The 20922-nt window shown below is 35.4% G+C and overlaps 1 protein-coding gene and 2 long non-coding RNA genes across 3 annotated transcripts; 1 reads left to right on the plus strand and 2 right to left on the minus strand.

Annotated features, from left to right (window-relative positions):
- Positions 1-619: 619 nt before the first annotated feature.
- Positions 620-16629, minus strand: LOC129801787 (SCAN domain-containing protein 3-like). Its single transcript, XM_055847109.1, has 4 exons — positions 16497-16629; positions 10482-11440; positions 7976-8089; positions 620-766 (listed from the first exon to the last, which is right to left on the minus strand). Exons 1-4 carry the CDS (start codon positions 16597-16599, stop codon positions 713-715), a joined length of 1230 nt encoding a protein of 409 aa, XP_055703084.1. The 5' UTR covers positions 16600-16629; the 3' UTR covers positions 620-712.
- LOC129801812 (uncharacterized) lies at positions 10983-12794 on the plus strand. Its single transcript, XR_008751730.1, has 2 exons — positions 10983-11047; positions 11109-12794. It is a non-coding gene; the product is annotated as an uncharacterized LOC129801812 (long non-coding RNA).
- Positions 16630-16733: 104 nt separating the features above from the next.
- LOC129801811 (uncharacterized) lies at positions 16734-18060 on the minus strand. The gene is made up of 3 exons (XR_008751729.1): positions 17340-18060; positions 17106-17229; positions 16734-17037 (listed from the first exon to the last, which is right to left on the minus strand). It is a non-coding gene; the product is annotated as an uncharacterized LOC129801811 (long non-coding RNA).
- Between the last annotated feature and the right edge of the window lie 2862 nt (positions 18061-20922).

Raw genomic sequence — 20922 nt, forward strand, 5'->3', positions numbered from 1 at the left:
AGATTAAAAGGCACTAGATAAATGCACTCATCAAGCAAATGGGGTCACATTTGGGCTCGATGGAAAGGTCTTGGAATTTCCAACAAAACTGAACCGGTTCCAATCGGTTTTAAATCGGTAATGCATCGGTAATGAACCCGTTTTGTTCGAATTTAATTTTTACTACTCTTTAAACTATTTTATGGAATATATTGAGTGGTTTACGAATCGATTCAAATCGGTAAAGTACCTGTAAACGGTAAATTATGCGAAAGTACTTTTGAGGTATAGCATCTAAGTTCGAACATTTCGCAAAGCCTGGGACGCTTTGCTACTCCTTTTAAAGAAAATTTCCATTTTTATATTACCGTTTCTATATTATTAAATGAAAAAAAATTAAGCATAGTTAGACAATGTGTCAATTACTTTTAAGGATTGCTAACATTTTTCAATAAATAAATAACTTTAATTCGCTAGTTTCTCATTTCTATCTAAATTTTTGTTTAAATATACTTTATTTTTTAATGTTTATTATATTTAATTAATAATAAAATGAAAACAAAAAGAAAAAATGATCATTTATAAACCTTGGAAGAAAATCAAATTATACAAGGCATAATTTTTATTAGTCTTTTCTTAATTCAACTTATTTAAACTTAATATCACAATCTGCTGCAATGCGGGAACACTTAAATATGGGGGTGCTATTATGTTTTCCATACTTCGTTGCGGTTCAAATAACTTTCATCTTGAGCTCAAGGAAATCCAAAGAGAAATATCCAGAAATCTGAAATATATATATATATATATATATGTATATATACATTAAATAGTGTTATTAATCAGAAAATTTGAGAATATAATGACGAATTCTTCAAACATATTTATTTATTTATTTCTTAATTGTTTATATAGAAGCTCAGTACTTATGAGAGGGTCTAAGTGAAATAGGATTTTAAGGGCTTTATTCTGTATTACTTGTATCTTCTTGAGTAGTTGTTGATTAGCCCCGCCCCATACCATGGTTCCATACGAAAGCATACTTTGATACATGGCGTGGTAGATTGCTCTTCTTGTGTGTTGTGAGACGCTTCCGTTGAGACTCCTCCTGAGGGCACCCGTCAGTGCGGCCAATCTAGTTTCGTGGTCCGTGATATGGTTTTCAAACTTCAGTTGTCGATTTGCACACCTAGGCAGCGGAAAACCGCAACCTCCTCAATGACAGAGTCGTCGAAAAGTATGTGAAGACTGCCAGGGTCACATCCAAATGAGACATATTTCGTTTTCTTGGGATTTGCTGACATTTTATTTTTGCAACCAACTTGTTCTCTCAGAATATTTTCCAGAAGTAGTCCCAGTTGTAGTGCATTATCAGGAGTCTTTCATTTAGTAAGAGACTTCTTCCTTAAACCAAAAAGGATTTTGGTATTTTGCTGAAGCAGCAATAGGCAAATCCGACATCATTGAAAAATAATGAATTTGACATCACCTTGTGAAAAGATTTACATCGTAGTCCAAATTGTTCTTAGTTCAGAAATTTGTGTCAGCAGTTTACCCACAAAGAATCTGAGAATGATTTCAAAAACCAACTTGTTCTCTCAGAATATTTTCCAGAAGTAGTCCCAGTTGCAGTGCATTATCAGGAGACTTTCATTTCGTAAGAGACTTCTTCCTTAAACCAAAAAGGATTTTGGTATTTTGCTGAAGCAGCAATAGGCAAATCCGACATCATTGAAAAATAATTAATTTGACATCACCTTGTGAAAAGATTTACATCGTAGTCCAAATTGTTCTTAGTTCAGAAATTTGTGTCAGCAGTTTACCCACAAAGAATCTGAGAATGATTTCAAAAACCAACTTGTTCTCTCAGAATATTTTCCAGAAGTAGTCCCAGTTGCAGTGCATTATCAGGAGACTTTCATTTCGTAAGAGACTTCTTCCTTAAACCAAAAAGGATTTTGGTATTTTGCTGAAGCAGCAATAGGCAAATCCGACATCATTGAAAAATAATGAATTTGACATCACCTTGTGAAAAGATTTACATCGTAGTCCAAATTGTTCTTAGTTCAGAAATTTGTGTCAGCAGTTTACCCACAAAGAATCTGAGAATGATTTCAAAAACCAACTTGTTCTCTCAGAATATTTTCCAGAAGTAGTCCCAGTTGCAGTGCATTATCAGGAGACTTTCATTTCGTAAGAGACTTCTTCCTTAAACCAAAAAGGATTTTGGTATTTTGCTGAAGCAGCAATAGGCAAATCCGACATCATTGAAAAATAATGAATTTGACATCACCTTGTGAAAAGATTTACATCGTAGTCCAAATTGTTCTTAGTTCAGAAATTTGTGTTAATAGAATGACTTTACCCACAATGATTCAGATTGATTTTGAAAACTAATTTGTTCTCTCAGAACATTTTCAAGACGTAGCCGCAGTTGTGGTGGTAGGACACCTTTTCATTTAGGATGAGATTTCTTCTCTACACCATTAAGGATTTGCGTATTTTGATATAGGAGCGTAATTCATAACTTGCTAATTCATAATTCATAATTTGTGAAATTCAGAAATTAGTGTGAGCTATTGTACAGAAAACATTTGCAGTTCAATAATGTTACCAAAGTCGTTTAAGTAGCTACAAATTCATCATAAGAGTATTTGGAAGTATAACATAATAATAAATTCATCGTAAGATCTTCAAATTCAATATTATCATCATCATCATCATCATCATCATCATCTTTCTTCATCATCATCATTACCATCTGCATTATCATTTTTATCATCTCCTTTATCATTTTCGTCATTTTCATCCGCTGAATACTATTAGGGTCGCTGGCCCATATCGAGTTTAGCAACCCATGCCTGTCAACCTCTGTTACAGATTAACTGATTTAATTTCCTTTCTTTGTGAACCAATGTTCATTCACCCTTTCTTTTTCTTGGATGGTTTAATTTTAGAATTGTAGAACTTGATCTCCTCGTGCTCTTCTTTGTTATAAAGATCGTCGTCTGAGTCCACAAATGAAAGTTGATATTTGGAATCCAAATATTCCGCCAGTTCATCTTCGCATTCTTCCTTGTCGTTTTCGTCTGAGTCCTCAAATGAAACTTGGTTCTCCAAATCCAAATATTCTGCCAGTTCATCTTCGCGTTCTTCCTTGTCATTTTCGTCTGAGTCCTCAAATGAAACTTGGTACTCCAAATCCAAATATTCCGCCAATTCATCTTCACGTTCTTCCTTGTCATTCTCGTCTGAGTCCTCAAATGAAACTTGGTTCTCCAAATCCAAATATTCTGCCAGTTCATCTTCGCGTTCTTCCTTGTCATTTTCGTCTGAGTCCTCAAATGAAACTTGGTACTCCAAATCCAAATATTCCGCCAATTCATCTTCACGTTCTTCCTTGTCATTCTCGTCTGAGTCCTCAAATGAAACTTGGTACTCCAAATCCAAATATTCCGCCAGTTCATCTTCGCGTTCTTCCTTGTTATAGACGTCTATATCTTGAAATGAAATTTGATGTTCAGATTCGAAAAATTGAGCATGGTCGTCGTCGTCATTAAGGAAACGATTGTCGGACTCAAATGAGGCATTGGGAAGTTCTGGATTCACCAAATCAATTTCCATTTGTTCCTCCTCACCATTACGACGACCATCTTCATTCTCGCTCCTATAATCGATATATTCCCGCTCCTCTTCCAGATTCTCTTTAATGGGTTTCGGAACAAAATGCTTCTTCTCAGGACGAGTAAGAGCAATCTGCAAATTTGCTTTAAGTCTCCGATGTACAAGATTGCCTCTATTTTTGGTTTTTATCTGCCCAAGGGCAGAGAATCCGGCTTCACATCTATATGTTGTGGGGAAGATTGAAAGATGCTTTTTTAACATGTCTAAGTCCTCACAATTTTGATTCGGCAGGCTTATGGGGAATTCCGGATATATCAGAGCAATGTCCCGAATGATGTCATATTTTTGGAATCTTTGTTTGAATACATCGTATAGACTGTCAACTTCTCCTGAGAAACGCGTAAAATCTCCGGAACCTAATTTTTGACACCATTCGAATTTTTGGAGATTGTTGGTTGAGAGGTCATGGCTCAAATCTTTCAACTTTTCGGTAAAATCGTCAAGTTTTCTCACATGGTCAAAGATATTATGATCCCTTCCCTAAAAACACATGCATACATGCACTACAACTACATATGGGCCGATCCATCTCAAGACGACCGAGAAAATCGCAAATCGCGGGTTCATGGTCTTAGATGTTTTTGAATTTTACATATGTTAAAGTACACGATAAAATAATATACCCCTATTTTTTTTCGCCCAAAAAAAATTCCTGGCCGGAGACACATGGCGTCAAAGATGGCGTCTCGCGCTTCATTTGTCAATTGAGATTTTTGGCAAATATTTCAAAATGCTCTATCTCGCGAACGGGTTGAGATTTCTTCTTACTCTTTTTTTATTTGAAAGATAATTTTATACTCTTTAAAACGATATACTAGTTTTCGTATTATCTGCTCAAGTTTTTTTGAAACCGTCTTTTAAATTTTTTTTTGAAAAAATTTAAAAATAATTTTTCTCAAAAACCCCATTCTCAAAAATTTTCATTTTTTTACTGTTGATCAGTAACATTGAGTACTACATTCCCTGAAAAGGCGAGCTTCCACTTTTGGCCTAATTTTTTTTTTAAAAATATTCAAATTTTAACAACATTTTCAAAAAAGGAAAAATACCAGTTAAACTCAAAATTTTGAGTTCAATTTTTCAGGGAATACAGTACTCCACATCCACAATACTTATAAACAGTTAAAAAATCAAAAATTTTTGATCTCCCGTTTTTGAAATTTTTTTTTTTTGATTTTCAAATAAAAATCCCTTTTATTGACAAAAATAAAGCTTTAAATCATATTTAATAAGTGTACTAATTATGTTTTTTTGTTTTCTTTAAGTTCCTCAAAAAAATTTTTTTTGAAAATTTTTGGATTTTTTTTGAAAAATTAAAAAAAAATTTGATTCTAGGTTAAAAAAAATCAACATTTTAACACGTGTATTAAATGTATCTTAAAGTTGTAAATTTGTCAATAAAAGGCATTTTTATTTGAAAATCAAAAAAAAATTTTTCAAAAACGAAAAATCGAAAAATTTTGATTTTTCAACTGTTTATAAGTATTGTGGATGTGGAGTACTGTATTCCCTGAAAAGTTGAACTCAAAATTTTGAGTTTAACTGGTATTTTTCCTTTTTTGAAAATGTTGTTAAAATTTGAATATTTTTTAAAAAAAAATTAGGCCAAAAGTGGAAGCTCGCCTTTTCAGGGAATGTAGTACTCAATGTTACTGATCAACAGTAAAAAAATGAAAATTTTTGAGAATGGGGTTTTTGAAAAAAAGTAATTTTGAAATTTTTTCAAAAAAAATTTAAAAGACGGTTTCAAAAAAACTTGAGCAGATAATACGAAAACTAGTATATCGTTTTAAAGAGTATAAAATTATCTTTCAAATAAAAAAAAAAGAGTAAGAAGAAATCTTAACCCGTTCGCGAGATAGAGCATTTTGAAATATTTGCCAAAAATCTCAATTGATGAATGAAGCGCGAGACGCCATCTTTGACGCCATGTGTCTCCGGCCAGGAATTTTTTTTGGGCGAAAAAAAATAGGGGTATATTATTTTATCGTGTACTTTAACATATGTAAAATTCAAAAACATCTAAGACCATGAAGGGTACCCCTATGGTTGTCTTGAGATGGATTGGCCCATATACACTTAAAATATAAAAAGGGATACCGGCTTATGTAGGTGAGATTCTTAACGTGAGCTAACTCGGAATGCCAGAATATTCAATTTAGAGCTGAAGTTGGGGGACGCCATTCAGTTATCTTGAATCAAGCTTTGAAGCTTTATAGCTCCCGAACTGAGAGAGAACTGAGACAGAGGCAAAGGTTATATATCGGGTGAAAATTGCAACTTGGTGCATTGACCCCCCACCCCTCTACCGCTATTTTGAATACCACCTTTTTGTTTTCTCAATAGCTCTGCCCCTATGGCATCGATCAGGCTCAAATTTTAGTATGTTGTTATAGCAGGGCCTTAGAGCTTTCGATCAATACCAAACTTAAGGTCCCCCGACCCCGCCCTGACCCGACCTCTAAGGGTCCAAAAAACAATTCTTAAAATGGCTATAACTCCGGTTCTAATTGTCAGAATTTAAAAAGTGAGGACGTTTTGGAAAGCTCTCATGAAATGCCACTTCCCGTCCTAAAATCACAAGTTCATAGAACTACCGCTAGGGGCGCCTTTTTAAAAAGAAGATTATTCAATTTTCTAAGTTAAATAACTCAAAAATTTCTTTGTGCATCGGGCTGAAATTTTAATATGTTGTAGCTGCTGATTATACCTATCAAACAAAAAATACTTAAGTCGATCCATAATCCCTGACCCGAGCTATAAGGTGTCAAAGTTCGAAAGTTGACCGGCCTCTATCTCCGGTTCTAATTAAAATTTTGAGCTAAATTTTGAGTTTTTGGTTTTGGTTTCGTTCAAATGAGCGAATCCGCACGTACTTGGAGTACCGAAGTCAACTCACTTTAATGAATGATATGGAAAGTTTCCAGGCTTCTTGTGATATTCTATGTTTCCCTTACATGAACAGGAAGAGGACTTCCAGACTAGTTGGCTTATCAGCCACTCATTAAAATCGACTGTAACAAATCGAATTTGTGTACATTCCGAGTTAGCTCACATTAAGAATCTCACCTACATAAGCCGGTTGGATTATCTGTCCTTTTGATTAATTTTTAATATTAAACGTTATCTGTATAATTTTAATAGAACTCTAATTTTATAAAAATATTTGTATGCAAAAGTGATAATAATTATTGTTTATTCTGTTTTTTTCGTCATAAATAATGGTTTATTTTCATTTCTTCAACACTAAATTGTATCATAATGAAACAATATAAAAGTAGGGGAAAGTGACCATGCTTAATACTGTAAAATGATGTCCAAGGTTTGTGATTATTTTCTGATTAACACACAAACCGAAGCAATTGTTGCACTATGACAAAAAAATGTCTGACTTATTAGGTTCATAATCCAACCTCAAATAGTTCCTGGAAATCCTTAGATTTTTCTCAAGAAGAAAATGGAAATTCAGTATCGATTTTTATACAAGATGGGTCCGGGGCCTTCCTGTATAATAATTGATTCGACAATTCGGAGGCCCATATTCACTGCAAAAAATTCACCGGATACAAAAAATTGCACATCAATATTTAGACGGAACTCTAATCTATCTGCTTAAATCGTTTATATGACTGGTTATTAATTTTAAAATCACTTTTATGTAATTTTTCTAAGCCATGTTTTTATGACATTAAGGCGCTAGCTAAAACCATTTTTTCACTTTGAGTCCATGAAAATGTCATTCTGCAACCTTAAAATTCAGGCAACAGGGTTGAAGATTATGTCAATTGTCGATAAAATTGGCGGATTGCAATATGTGTAATTATGAAATAATCACATCTAATGATATAGTTGCCACATTAAAATTATCATTCATGGACCCTTCTTAGAATATAGGATGGACACAAGTAGAATTTATGAATTTGTTACCACCCACAAAAATAGTGTCCACCAAGTAAAAATATTTTTACATAAATATTAGTACTGATGACCCCTCTATGTGCCTATGATAGTAGTTTTCGTGAACAGCGACATTAATTAAGAAATACTTATGAAATATCATGTATTGAAACTACAGTTTTGGGCCTATTTTTTATTTTTGCTTCCTGAAACTAGGAAAAAAGAGCTAGGATCCTAATTTTTTTAGGAAATGTGAGGCTTAGCACCAGCTATTAAAATATATTGCGATGAGTCATAACTATTGATTAACATAGGAAAAAAATAGTTATTATCAAGCTTGGATCGTATCAAGCATGGTCACTTTCCCCTAATTTTTTTTTACATAAAAGGGAAAAGAGATTGTAATTAATAATACCTGAAGCTGAAGATTGAGCTTGTTCAGATGGCCAGTGATGTCACATAAAAAAGCGACTTCCTCCCAGAACGAAGTACTGCCATCCTGAAGATCTTCCAGTATGTCGTCATTGAACTAGTGATGAATACATAAATTTTCAAAAATTTTCTATGATTTTGCTGAAAGTTTGTAAATTAAGTTTTTTTTTTTTGATTAAGTTAAGCGTCCGAGGCTTTGAGAGCTGCTTGAACTTTCGAAAAGCAGCTCTGCCTTATATTCCTTTTCGATTTTTTTGAGTGCATATAAGATTAATAACTTTTTAAATATAAATTTTTGTTGAAAATCTGTATGAAGTCATACAATCTGGACATTTTTGGTCACAATAATTTACTTCGAATGGCTTTGGAGGAACTTAGCAGCAAATTACTCCCGATACTGCAGCTTCATTCCCGTGCAAGTTTATCACTGTAGTTATCTTATTTTATCCTCACAAATAATATTAATTACGAGTAAACAAATTTTATAAGAACAATTTGGTTTAAAAGTCTACGTGTTTAACTGCAATAAAATTAAAATTAATGAGCAATTTTAACATTTTAATTTGCTAAATTCAAGTTAATTTGAGCTACCACATTCATGCTATTTTACCAGATTTAAACGTGTTTTTGTGAAACAAGTATAAGTTTATTATAAATAAATAAATAAAAATCTATCAATTCAAATGATTTTTAATGCAAAGTAACGCATAGGAATAATTCATTTGAAAATTAAATTGAATGAACAAATTGAAAAAATTCTAGTGTGATTGCATGGTGAAGAAGATACTAAAAAAATAACATTGTTATTCAGGGGGGGTGACATTAGTTCTGAAAAATGCGACCGATATTAGTGTAAATTTTTCCCTGTTTTCGTACACATTTTACAAGATATTTCCAAAACTACGCAAGTGGCCAATTTGGGGTTTTCGGTTGCCTCTTCGTTATTAAATTGGCTCTTATTTTGTATTACTATTATTTGCTAATTCATTCTACACTGACAGAAAACAGCTAATAAACCCAAAAGTTTTTTCGGCGCGCTAGAAACATATGGGAAACATAGGAAAATGTCATGCCCCTGTTGTTATTAGTTGATTGACCAAACCTCTTTAAAATTAAATCGTTTAACCTTGAATAATCCAGGATAGCGATTTTTCCCACGAAACAATGAACCAAACATGAACGAAATTCACAGGGCCAATTTTGAACAAAGTTATAAAAGCCGCATTTTTGACATATTTTGTGGAGATACAACATGCATGAAGGGGAGGAGAAAAAATAAGGAGATTAGCTTCGAGATTATGTCATTTTAAGAAGGTTATCGAAGAGCGTATCAGTCTTATCACACTAGGATTTTCACAATTTAATTTTGAATACAATTGAGCCAATTGAGTATTAAAAGATTTCTAGGACAAGGGCAGAATCACATTGACAGTAAAATGCTCACCGTATTTAATTAATTTACGCATTCTCATTGCAATTCTTACGCAAATTCTCGCTTACCGTATTACCTTATCTCATACTCGGTGGCATTAGGTGAAAATAGTATAAGAAAATTGAAGAAATAAAACGAAAATTCAATAAACGGCGAGCAAAAAAAACTGTACTGTAAATTTCTCTTACAGTTTTTTTTTTGCTCACCGTTTATCGCATTTTCGTTTTATTTCTTCAATTTTCTTATACACTGAGAGAAATCCGAAAAAGTTAAAATAAGATTCCGAAAAAGTTAATTTTACCCTGCAGTATTGATCCGAAATCGGTGTAAATATTGCCCTTTTTGGGTGTATTAAGGGTTAGAGTTACCCTTTTTCATGTTAATTTTACCCTTAAAAAAGGTGTAAAATTAACATTAAAAAATGTTGATATATTTTTACACCTAAAAAGTGTTAAAGCTATGAGGAAAAAAAGTTAATCGCACCCCCGTTTTTTTCTCAGTGTATCATTTTCACCTAGTGCCACCGAGTATAAGATAAGGTAGTACGGTAATCGTGAATTTGACTAAGAATTGCAATGGAAATGCGTAAATTAACGAAATACGGTGAGAATTTTATTGTCAATGTGATTCTGCCCTTACTTGAAAATTCAGTCAGGACACATTTTGCAAGAAATTTGCTCAATTTTAAATAGTGTCGCGAAATTTTTGATTGTGAATGCCTTCGGAAAATGTGTGATAGTACTTAATATGTCTTATAAGTCACTTATAAGGTAAAAATATTGAAGAAATAAAACGAAAATTCGATAAACGGTGAGCAAAAAAAAACTGTAAGAGAAATTCACGATATACAGTTTTTTTTTGCTCATCGTTTATCGAATTTTCGTTTTATTTCTTCAATTTTCTTATAATATTTTCACCTAGTGCCACCGAGTATGAGATAAAGTAAGACGGTAATGGAAAATTTGCGTAAGAATTGCAATGAAAGTGAGCATTTTATTGTCAATGTGAGTCTGCCGTTAATTTAAAATTATGTGGTACATAGATATAAAAGCCTTACCGAAATTTGTTCCATTGACACAAACATGACAATGAGGTGACGCAACCTGAAAAATCTTTCAAGTGCTGCTGCTTTCGAAAGCCAGCGTATGTCGGTATATAATAACAGGTCACGGAATTCCGCTCCGTTATTTTCCAAAAAGTCTCGCAGGAGCCTATGGGTTTGGGAGTTCTTTCCTCCTCGTAGTCGATTGATAATTTTTATGACTTTGTCCATTGTCTTCTGCAGGGAAAGAGTCTTCGCACACAACACTTCTTCATGCAAAATGCAATGAAAGTGTTGGAGGTAAGGCATTTCTCTTACCATGCGGCCCCGGAAGCCCTTAAGTGGACCCTTCATGGCAGCTGCCCCATCGGTGGTAATAGCGACGAGCTTCTCCTTCAAGTTCTCACCTCCAGCAATACATAGGGCTTCCTGGACTGCCGTAAAAACATCTTTCCCAGTGGTCTTAATTAGTTGTTTGAGGTCAAGCATTTGCTCAAAAATTGACCAATCTGGTAAAATCCCACGGACAAAAATCATAAGATGACATGCATCCGTCCTATCAATCGACTCGTCCAGACAAAGTGAGAAATATGAACATTTAGCGAGCTTTTCGTGTAAATCATCATCCAAAATTGTTCCCAGCTCTTCCACGCGTCTGCCAATTGTGAACCGAGACAATGGCAGCCTCCTGAGCCGTTCAGCTGCTGATGATTCACCCATCAAATCTAAGACATCGGCAATATTGTCCCTCCAGAAGCTAACATCGCTGTACGACTTTTCTCCCAAGGCACAGCGATAACTCAGCAGAGTTACTGGATCAGAAAGATCTAAGTGGGTAGAGGGATTTTTGACGTCACCAGTTTCGATTCCTTCTTCACATCCAAGCGATGAACTAGGGTTTTCTGTTTCATTGCGACATTGACTTTTATGATTTTCACGCCAGTGCTTTGCCAATCTATAAGGCCTATCTTCACCTAAAAAGGGAAATATATATACATCAAAATATATATCTAAAAAACAAAAAAGGGAAACATAGGGTAAGTGTGCCAAATTCCGGCCAGCTTGCAATTTCGGCCACCTTTTTTGTTCCTCGAATTTCCATGAACGTTTAGATTTTACGTACTCTAGAGATTATACAATGCAAAAGAATAACAAAAAATGTAGCTTTGCCAAACGAGATGACGTGAAAAAGACATTGGAAGAATTTCCGAAGGGCAAGGAACTATGAGAATGAAGGTGGCCGAAATAGGGCACCACAGCTATGACTACATTTTTATTCATTTTAAAATGTGTTAAGAATGATTTTAGAGTAAATAAAGACGGTAAACTCTTTACAAGGTTCCAAGCAACACTCTTCCAGAAGAAAGATTAAAAAAAAATCAATTTGTATTTTAAATATTACATTTCTAACTTGAAACTTTGACGCTTGCATGCAACTATGCCGAAATTTGGCACACTTACCCTATATAAACATCAAAATATTTATCTAGTAATATGAAAAGACCAAACGGGCGTTAGAATACTAAATCGTTTCTTTCTTTGACTGTCTGTCAGAAGGTTATCGAATACGTAAATGGGGTCTCGGTAGCTCAATAGGCAAAGTGTTGGCTTTGTGACGCAGAGGCCCTCGGTTCGATCCTTGATCGAAGCGCGTCCGGTGAATAATTGGAAAACAATTTTTCACCGTCCTTAAAAGCTCCAAATTGAACGCAAAAATATCAAGAAGGAAGTATGATAAAAGATAAGGGAGCAAAAAATAGGATTTGTGATGGAGCAAAAAGAAAAATGATAAGGAGAGATGAGTAAATAAGAGTGAGCGAAATGGCTAATATGGACCTGATTGAGTCTGACAGCCAAAAACATAAAAAGAAGAGAGAGAGAGAGAGAATATGTAAATGTGATGTGATACAAAATTTAAAAATTTTACAAATTTTATTAGAAAAAATATACTACACACTAAAAAAGACTGTACAACTTTAATGAGTATAAGAATAATGATGTTACATAATTACAAAACAAATACGAATCTATTAAAATAATTTCGATCTTGTCTAATCAAAAAGTCAATCATTATCAACGACTTATTAATATGTCATATTTGCATATTACCTTAAAAAACAACATACACTCAGTCCCGGCATTAAGTCTTTCGGGATTATGCACCTGACGGAATTATGCACACACAATTATGCAGGATTGCCTACCCTTAGGAGTCAAGTTATGAGATCATTTTTGAAATACGCCTGAATGTATACTATTTTGCGACTCGGGAAATTTGAAAACAATTTGCTACTCTTTCAGAATAAAAGTTTAATTTCTTTTATTAAGGTATTTTTTTTATTATTCTAACCATTCATTGAAGAACTCTGGTCAAAAAATAATGTTTGTTAATAAATTTCTATTAAATAATTGAATTTTTTAGTTTGAACTACTTTTACTCTGCCCGAAATTTGTTCTACGGCAGATTTATTCAAAAGAAAGCCCCTGTGGGTATGCAAATTTTCTTGATGAATAATGCCATTTCGCCCCTTTTTTCAGTCCCGCAAATGTGCATAATCCCGGGATCTAGTGTAACAATAAAATCACAAAGACAACCAGTGATAAGCCCAGATAAGCTTATGGTCTCTAAAAGATTCTTTACAGGAGATATCGAAATGCGTGCAACTCGAGAGTGCTTCCAACTCGGAATGTTTGAAAATTCTATGGTGAGTTGAATTTTGGGGGTAAAGAATCGTGTGGAGTAAATTATCCCTGTCGGTCGAAATGGATAAAATTGACAACTATAATTTTTTTTAAGAAGTTCAAAAGCTAGATTCTCAAATTTATTTTGATTCTTTTAATATAATTACAAACAAAAAAGTTCATATAAGCTTATGCTAGCTGAGATTTTTTACATGTGACTACGAAATGCGTGCAACTCGAAATGCGTGAAAATTTGATTGTGAGTTGAAATTTGGGGATAAAGAATCACGTAAAGCAAACTCTTGTTGGAGAAAGAAATGGATAAAATTGACTGGATATAATTGGTTGCTCGTTGCAACCTCGGAGTTCCAACGACTGTGAAGTTGCATGTTTCTAAAGAATTTCAGCTAAGCTTATCTGGTTTTATCACTGGTTTCAGAACTCCTTCGTTCTTGTCCAAGCTTTTTATGAAAACATTTCCTGGTTGAGTCTGACACAAGCAGAATCTGGCCTGTAGCGTAAACTTCACTATTTAAGACGTATATCGTACATCGGTTCCGTGACTAAAGGCCCTGCCGTTATTTTGAATCCCTAAAGACTGATTGGGTACACAATGTGTCTTGTCCCTAGGGTTAGCCCTCTGAGTGGGAGCTGAAGAGTGTGAATTTTTTACCGCCATATATGTACTTGCCTTCCGATGTGCATAAGACTAGAGCAGGGTGCACTCATGCCTTTCTTTGGCTTTTGCATACAATCAATGCATGCAATTTGCACAACGCTTTTGCAGACAATTAGTAGATTTTAACCTGTGAGAATACTTGTTCGGCCGCCACCACGAGTCGTCCTACTGTATACTCGCTTTCCAAGACCTCGCTAATTATAATTTACAACTATGAAGTGAAATTCTTGGTAGGGTATGCAGAAGAACAATTTTCACAAGAATCTTAAGCATGCCGTGGCACCCGTAGTAGGAAAAAGTCCAGGAACTGTTTTCTGAACAAGGTTTTCATCCATGCAAGCCAGAAAGTCAGATAGAAGTGAAGAAGTCCCTTGACAATCATTGTAGTTATCATCAGGAAGTACTGAGGGTACGTGATTTCCAATAATTAAAGAGATTTCCCACCAAAAAATGAATTTATTGGAAGGGTATCCGGAAGAAGAACTTTTACAACGACCCTGAACATGCCCTGGCACTCGGTGTAGGAAAAAGTCCAGGAACTGTTTTCTGAACAAGGTTTTCAACCATGCGAGCTAGAAAGTCAGATAGAAGTGAAGAAGTCCCTTGACAATCATTGTAGTTATCATCAGGAAGTACTGAGGGTACGTGATTTCCAATAATTAAAGAGATTTCCCACCAAAAAATGAATTTATTGGAAGGGTATCCGGAAGAAGAACTTTTACAACGACCCTGAACATGCCCTGGCACTCGGTGTAGGAAAAAGTCCAGGAACTGTTTTCTGAACAAGGTTTTCAACCATGCGAGCTAGAAAGTCAGATAGAAGTGAAGAAGTCCCTTGACAATCATTGTAGTTATCATCAGGAAGTACTGAGGGTACGTGATTTCCAATAATTAAAGAGATTTCCCACCAAAAAATGAATTTATTGGAAGGGTATCCGGAAGAAGAACTTTTACAACGACCCTGAACATGCCCTGGCACTCGGTGTAGGAAAAAGTCCAGGAACTGTTTTCTGAACAAGGTTTTCAACCATGCGAGCTAGAAAGTCAGATAGAAGTGAAGAAGTCCCTTGATAATCATTGTAGTTATCATCAGGAAGTACTGAGGGTACGTGATTTCCAATAATTAAAGAGATTTCCCACCAAAAAATGAATTTATTGGAAGGGTATCCGGAAGAAGAACTTTTACAACGACCCTGAACATGCCCTGGCACTCGGTGTAGGAAAAAGTCCAGGAACTGTTTTCTGAACAAGGTTTTCAACCATGCGAGCTAGAAAGTCAGATAGAAGTGAAGAAGTCCCTTGACAATCATTGTAGTTATCATCAGGAAGTACTGAGGGTACGTGATTTCCAATAATTAAAGAGATTTCCCACCAAAAAATGAATTTATTGGAAGGGTATCCGGAAGAAGAACTTTTACAACGACCCTGAACATGCCCTGGCACTCGGTGTAGGAAAAAGTCCAGGAACTGTTTTCTGAACAAGGTTTTCAACCATGCGAGCTAGAAAGTCAGATAGAAGTGAAGAAGTCCCTTGACAATCATTGTAGTTATCATCAGGAAGTACTGAGGGTACGTGATTTCCAATAATTAAAGAGATTTCCCACCAAAAAATGAATTTATTGGAAGGGTATCCGGAAGAAGAACTTTTACAACGACCCTGAACATGCCCTGGCACTCGGTGTAGGAAAAAGTCCAGGAACTGTTTTCTGAACAAGGTTTTCAACCATGCGAGCTAGAAAGTCAGATAGAAGTGAAGAAGTCCCTTGACAATCATTGTAGTTATCATCAGGAAGTACTGAGGGTACGTGATTTCCAATAATTAAAGAGATTTCCCACCAAAAAATGAATTTATTGGAAGGGTATCCGGAAGAAGAACTTTTACAACGACCCTGAACATGCCCTGGCACTCGGTGTAGGAAAAAGTCCAGGAACTGTTTTCTGAACAAGGTTTTCAACCATGCGAGCTAGAAAGTCAGATAGAAGTGAAGAAGTCCCTTGATAATCATTGTAGTTATCATCAGGAAGTACTGAGGGTACGTGATTTCCAATAATTAAAGAGATTTCCCACCAAAAAATGAATTTATTGGAAGGGTATCCGGAAGAAGAACTTTTACAACGACCCTGAACATGCCCTGGCACTCGGTGTAGGAAAAAGTCCAGGAACTGTTTTCTGAACAAGGTTTTCAACCATGCGAGCTAGGAAGTCAGAGAGAAGTGAATGAATCTCCTCACAATAATCGTAATTAGGAACAGGAAACAGAAAACTTTGGAGATCACTTTTCTAGAGAAATTTTTAGTCTGGATATGAAAATATACTCGAATAAGAACCATAAGAGATATCAAATTGCAAGAATATACACACCAAGAAAAGAATTCTTGATGAAGCATTTCCCACTGAAGTGAAAAGTCTAAAAATGAATACCCGAATAGAAGCCCTATGCCACCCCACACCGCACAGAATGAAACTTATCCCTTTATTTTTGCTGGTAGATGTTCCATAAGCTAGTTTTATTACTAACGAAACCAAAAAAGAAAGCAATTCTTTTCTATTCCAATTCCAACAGAATAATTTTTAATTTCTTCAGAGAAAAATTTGTCCGCCATTTTTGAAATTGCCCTTTTCATTCTAAAACTTTTTTCTTGTTTTTCATGAATAATTATTTACTTACCCCGAACCTTCATCCGCTGTCCACATATATTGCACTGCCACACAAGACGATTTGCAAATCTCTCGAAATAAAAATCATTTTGCCTTGCTTTAGCGAAATCCATTTTTATGACTTTCCAACTTGCGCGCACAAATAACTCATCGAAAGTAGAGTGAGACAAAACACATTAGCACAACGAGACGATGCGGGTGGATTTAAATTTAACGGATTTATAGGAACGAAAATAAAAAAAAATTGTTCCAGGGAAAAGACATTACTTTATTTTTTTTAACATCATTAAATTAAAATCTACACAATATGGTAAATAGAGGAGTTTTAAGAGTTCATACAAATATAAATGTTTGAAGATTTCCGGAAGCTCTTGCTCATATTTTTGGTGGATTTGAACTCTTGTGGCAGAATGATCCCAGAGTACCCGAAACAAGGTTTCGTTCATCCAGTGTCGTGTTCATGGGAAAGACAAATTCCAATAACATCACTAGGAAACTCAGTCAATGTCTACGACGTCACAGCAACTAATTTTTCTGAGATATTTCTAGTTCTGGGAATAGAAATAACTACTGATTATTATTCTTATGTTGGGACGATGAAGTTATATCAATAATGTACCTAATTATATCAAGATCAAAAGGCCTTGTCCAGTATCGAGTCCAAAAATATCATTCGTTTCCAATTGACATCCAGCAGTGTCTCAGAAGCCCCATGGAACGCGTGAGTGGCCAGAAAAGTCTTCCTAAGAGTGGAAAATGTCGTGCATTAGCATCGGAAGCTACTTTCCGAAAGTTATTAGGGTATGAGATTGATTTAATATCAGATGGAGGCATTTTACAAGGAAAACTTTACCAGGATTAGTGGTCTGTTCAGACATCCTGTGTAGCTGTTGTATCGGGATCTCCGTACACTTGGAAGCAACCGGAAGATTGCACGGACATCTGATGTCAACAATGTCTTAACAGAGGGATATCTGGACAGAACTAAAGACAGAGCAATTGGGCAGTGGAAACAAATTCGGATTGAGTTGTGAGTGCCAGTGATAGCACCAATATTCTTCGAAACTCCTCCTCCGATCACTTTTTTCTTCACTCCTCTAAAGGTGGGCTCAATTTGAGTTCCCTATGTGCAGATCCTTCGTCTGATTTTGCCTATAATTATTCATTTTTCGCATTTTTCGACATGTTGAAGTGCCGGCATCGCCGCAAAGGTTTGCTTTTCATCTGTAAAGGCTTAACCAGCCTTGAGCCGTATTCTCTTCCATCTGTAAGCACAGGGTTCCCCCCCTGACATCTGCATAGCCTGCCTTCAGCCAATTTACGTGGAATATGTACTACCAAACAACAACAAAGCGAGACCGGATGAGAACTCTGTGTTTTCGTTTCTGTGCCACACATATCCTGCAGTTACAGAGGCTTTGATCCATTCTTGGGCAGCTTTGTCTCATCCTTCGTCAATTTAGACACAAATGATTCACTATTTTACACATTTTTTACAGCAAAATACTTTAAAAACAGAACTTTTTCACAGCACTCATTTGTAAACAAAATCACATAACCTCACTTTTCGATGCTTGCCGTCCGGAACTAAAAATTCTTTGTTTTTTCACATTTTCACGCACTGTACTCCACTTTTTTTAATCAAAGAACTTAAATTGCGAGGTAATAAGACAATTTTGTCATAATTTCGCCATTTTTTCTGCACTTTTGGGTAAAATTTGTGCCAAACGATTTTACAGTGTAACAACGGCACATTCAAATTGCACTTCGTGGCGTCAGCACCCTCTCTGTGGAGTCCATTTGACACTGTTTCAAATAACGGTTTTTTCTGCACATGTCTGAATAAATCGTTTGATTTCAAGGGGGAGAGATCAAGTCGGATGTGGTGTACAGCTGAAAATGAAGTGCTTGGAAGTCTTTGGAAGTGGGAGTACTCGTAATGCAAAGTCTTTTCTGTTCCGTATTTTTCAGACTACGTTACTTTTAGTTGAGATATTTAATACGGGCTGAAAACTGAAAAGGTTTGTTGAAATTTTCAAGTTCGATTATGACAATAAATTGAGCAAATACGCTCAAATTTATTATAGCTTAATTTATGTCGTAATTTTTCCGAGGAAAATATTCAGTTGAATAATAATTTTCCTTAATTTTTACAGGAATTTCAAATTCATATAGTGGCTCGTAAATAATGACATAGATATTGCAGTTGACTTTCAATCAATTTTATATATTTTTTTCTAATTTATGGTATTCGTGGGACTTTTTCGCGAATGTCGTTGAAGGGTATCCCATAGTTTACCTCCACTATTTTTTGTTTACCTTTTTGCATACTCTGGGAAGATTTTAGTATATTACATCTCTTCAATGCCAAAAGCATTCAACAAAAAAAAAAATAATTTTTGCTTTTGAGGACTATTACAAAGAGGAACGAAAATGTGCATTTGTAATATTTAATGCTAGACTAATTTTGGAAAGGCCTAAGTGATGAACTTCCATTAAAGAAACATTTTAGGGGCTTATTTAGATCGCGTCTTTGCTCTAAGGATGATTAAAAAGTGGCTTTGAAAATTTAGAAATAAGCATTTATCCTTCGAAAGGGACAGATAATCCTAACCGGCTTATGTAGGTGAGATTCTTAACGTGAGCTAACTCGGAGTGCATGCAAATTCGATTTAGAGCTGAAATTGTGAGTCGCCATTCAGTTATCTTGAATCAAATTCGTGAAATTATACAAATTTTGTATTTAAACCAAAATATCAAGGATTTGGATGAACTGGTACAAAAGTGATATATGGGTGAAATGTAGACCAGAATGTACTCTATAATTTTCCTATAGAACATGATCTCATCGATTACTCAGAAGCCAAGATAAGCGAGGTTTTTTGTTTCTTAACTTGTTTTTTCATCCAGAGTGCCCCAAGTAGTCATTTGTTGAACTTCAATTATATCAAAGAATTGTTGTATTTTGTGGGACTTTCCATTTAAAACCCTATTTTAAGTGTCTTGGTGGAGTAGAGGCAGTCAAATTGGCATCTGAGTGATTTCAAAGCGTTATTATGGGAAAAATCATTTTTTTCACACTTAAACGGCAAAATCGGAGTGATAGCGTAGTCTGAGTGGAAAATGATGTATGGACGAAATGTAGAGACAAATGTCCTCTACAATTATGTCGAAGTAATCATCAAAATCGGTTCAGCGACAGTCGAGATAATTGAGGTTATGTGATATTGAAATTGGTTTTTCGACTGTGGCTCCCCTGGTGTTGGTCCCACGAAGTTCGAATATTTTAGAAAGTTGTAGTATTTGGTGAGATCTTTCGTTTAAGCCCTCATTCATCAAAATCGGTCACATAGAACCGGAGATATGATTTTTTGAATTTCGTGAACTTTGACCCCTCATATCTCCGGTTCTGTTTTAACCACAGCGCACATTTGCACCATTTTGGAAACGTCCTAGACTGGACTACAACATACTAAAATTTCATTAACTTGCACAATGCCGTTTTTGAGAAAAGTGACTTTGAATTTCGATGAATTTTGACGCTATCACAGCGCCACCTGTGGTGAATTTTTGAACTTCCATCTGAAAGTGCTCATCGAGACGAAACCAAAAAGGTAAAATTTAGGTCGCTATGTTAGTTAGAACCGGAGATAGAGGCCGGTCAATGTTCGAACTTTGACCCCTTATAGCTCGGGTCAGGGGTTATGGATCGACTTAAGTTTTTTTTTGTTTGATAGGTATAATAAACGGCTACAACATACTAAAATTTCAGCCCGATGCACAATGGAATTTTTGAGTTATTTAACTTATAAGATTTAAAAATTTTCTTTTTAAAAAAAGCGCCCCTAGCGGTGGTTTTATGAACTTGCGATGTTAGAAGGAGAGGTGGAATTTCACGAGAGCTTTCCAAAAAGCCCTCATTTTTTAAATTCTGACAATTAGAACCGGAGTTATGGCCATTTTAAGAAATTTTTTTTGGACCCTTATAGCTCGGGTCAGGGGGGTCAGGGGACCTTAAGTTTGGTATTGATGGAAAGCCCTAAGACCCAGCTATAACATACTAAAATTTGAGCCCGCTCGATGCCATAGGGGCGGAGTTATTGAGAAAACAAAAAAAGGGGGGTCTTCAAAATGGCGGAAGGAGGGGTGGGGGGTGGGGGGTCAATGCACCAAGTTGCAATTTTCACCCGATATATAACCTTTGCCGAAAACCGCAAGTCGATATCTTTTTTAGTTTAGGAGCTATTAAGCTCCAAAGAGCGGCCGGCCGGCCGGCCGGGAACGTAAATTAGCCACATATATATTCGTGATCAGGAAGTAGCGAAACACATTTTGGCCAAGTTTGAGGTCGATCGGACGACATGAAATTTTGTTAGGATTATAGTAGGTGAGATTGTTAAGAATCTCACCTAATATCAATTCCATTTTAAACGGTC

The sequence above is a fragment of the Phlebotomus papatasi genome, chromosome 2 (assembly GCF_024763615.1).
Source record: "Phlebotomus papatasi isolate M1 chromosome 2, Ppap_2.1, whole genome shotgun sequence".
Lineage (NCBI taxonomy): Eukaryota > Metazoa > Arthropoda > Insecta > Diptera > Psychodidae > Phlebotomus > Phlebotomus papatasi.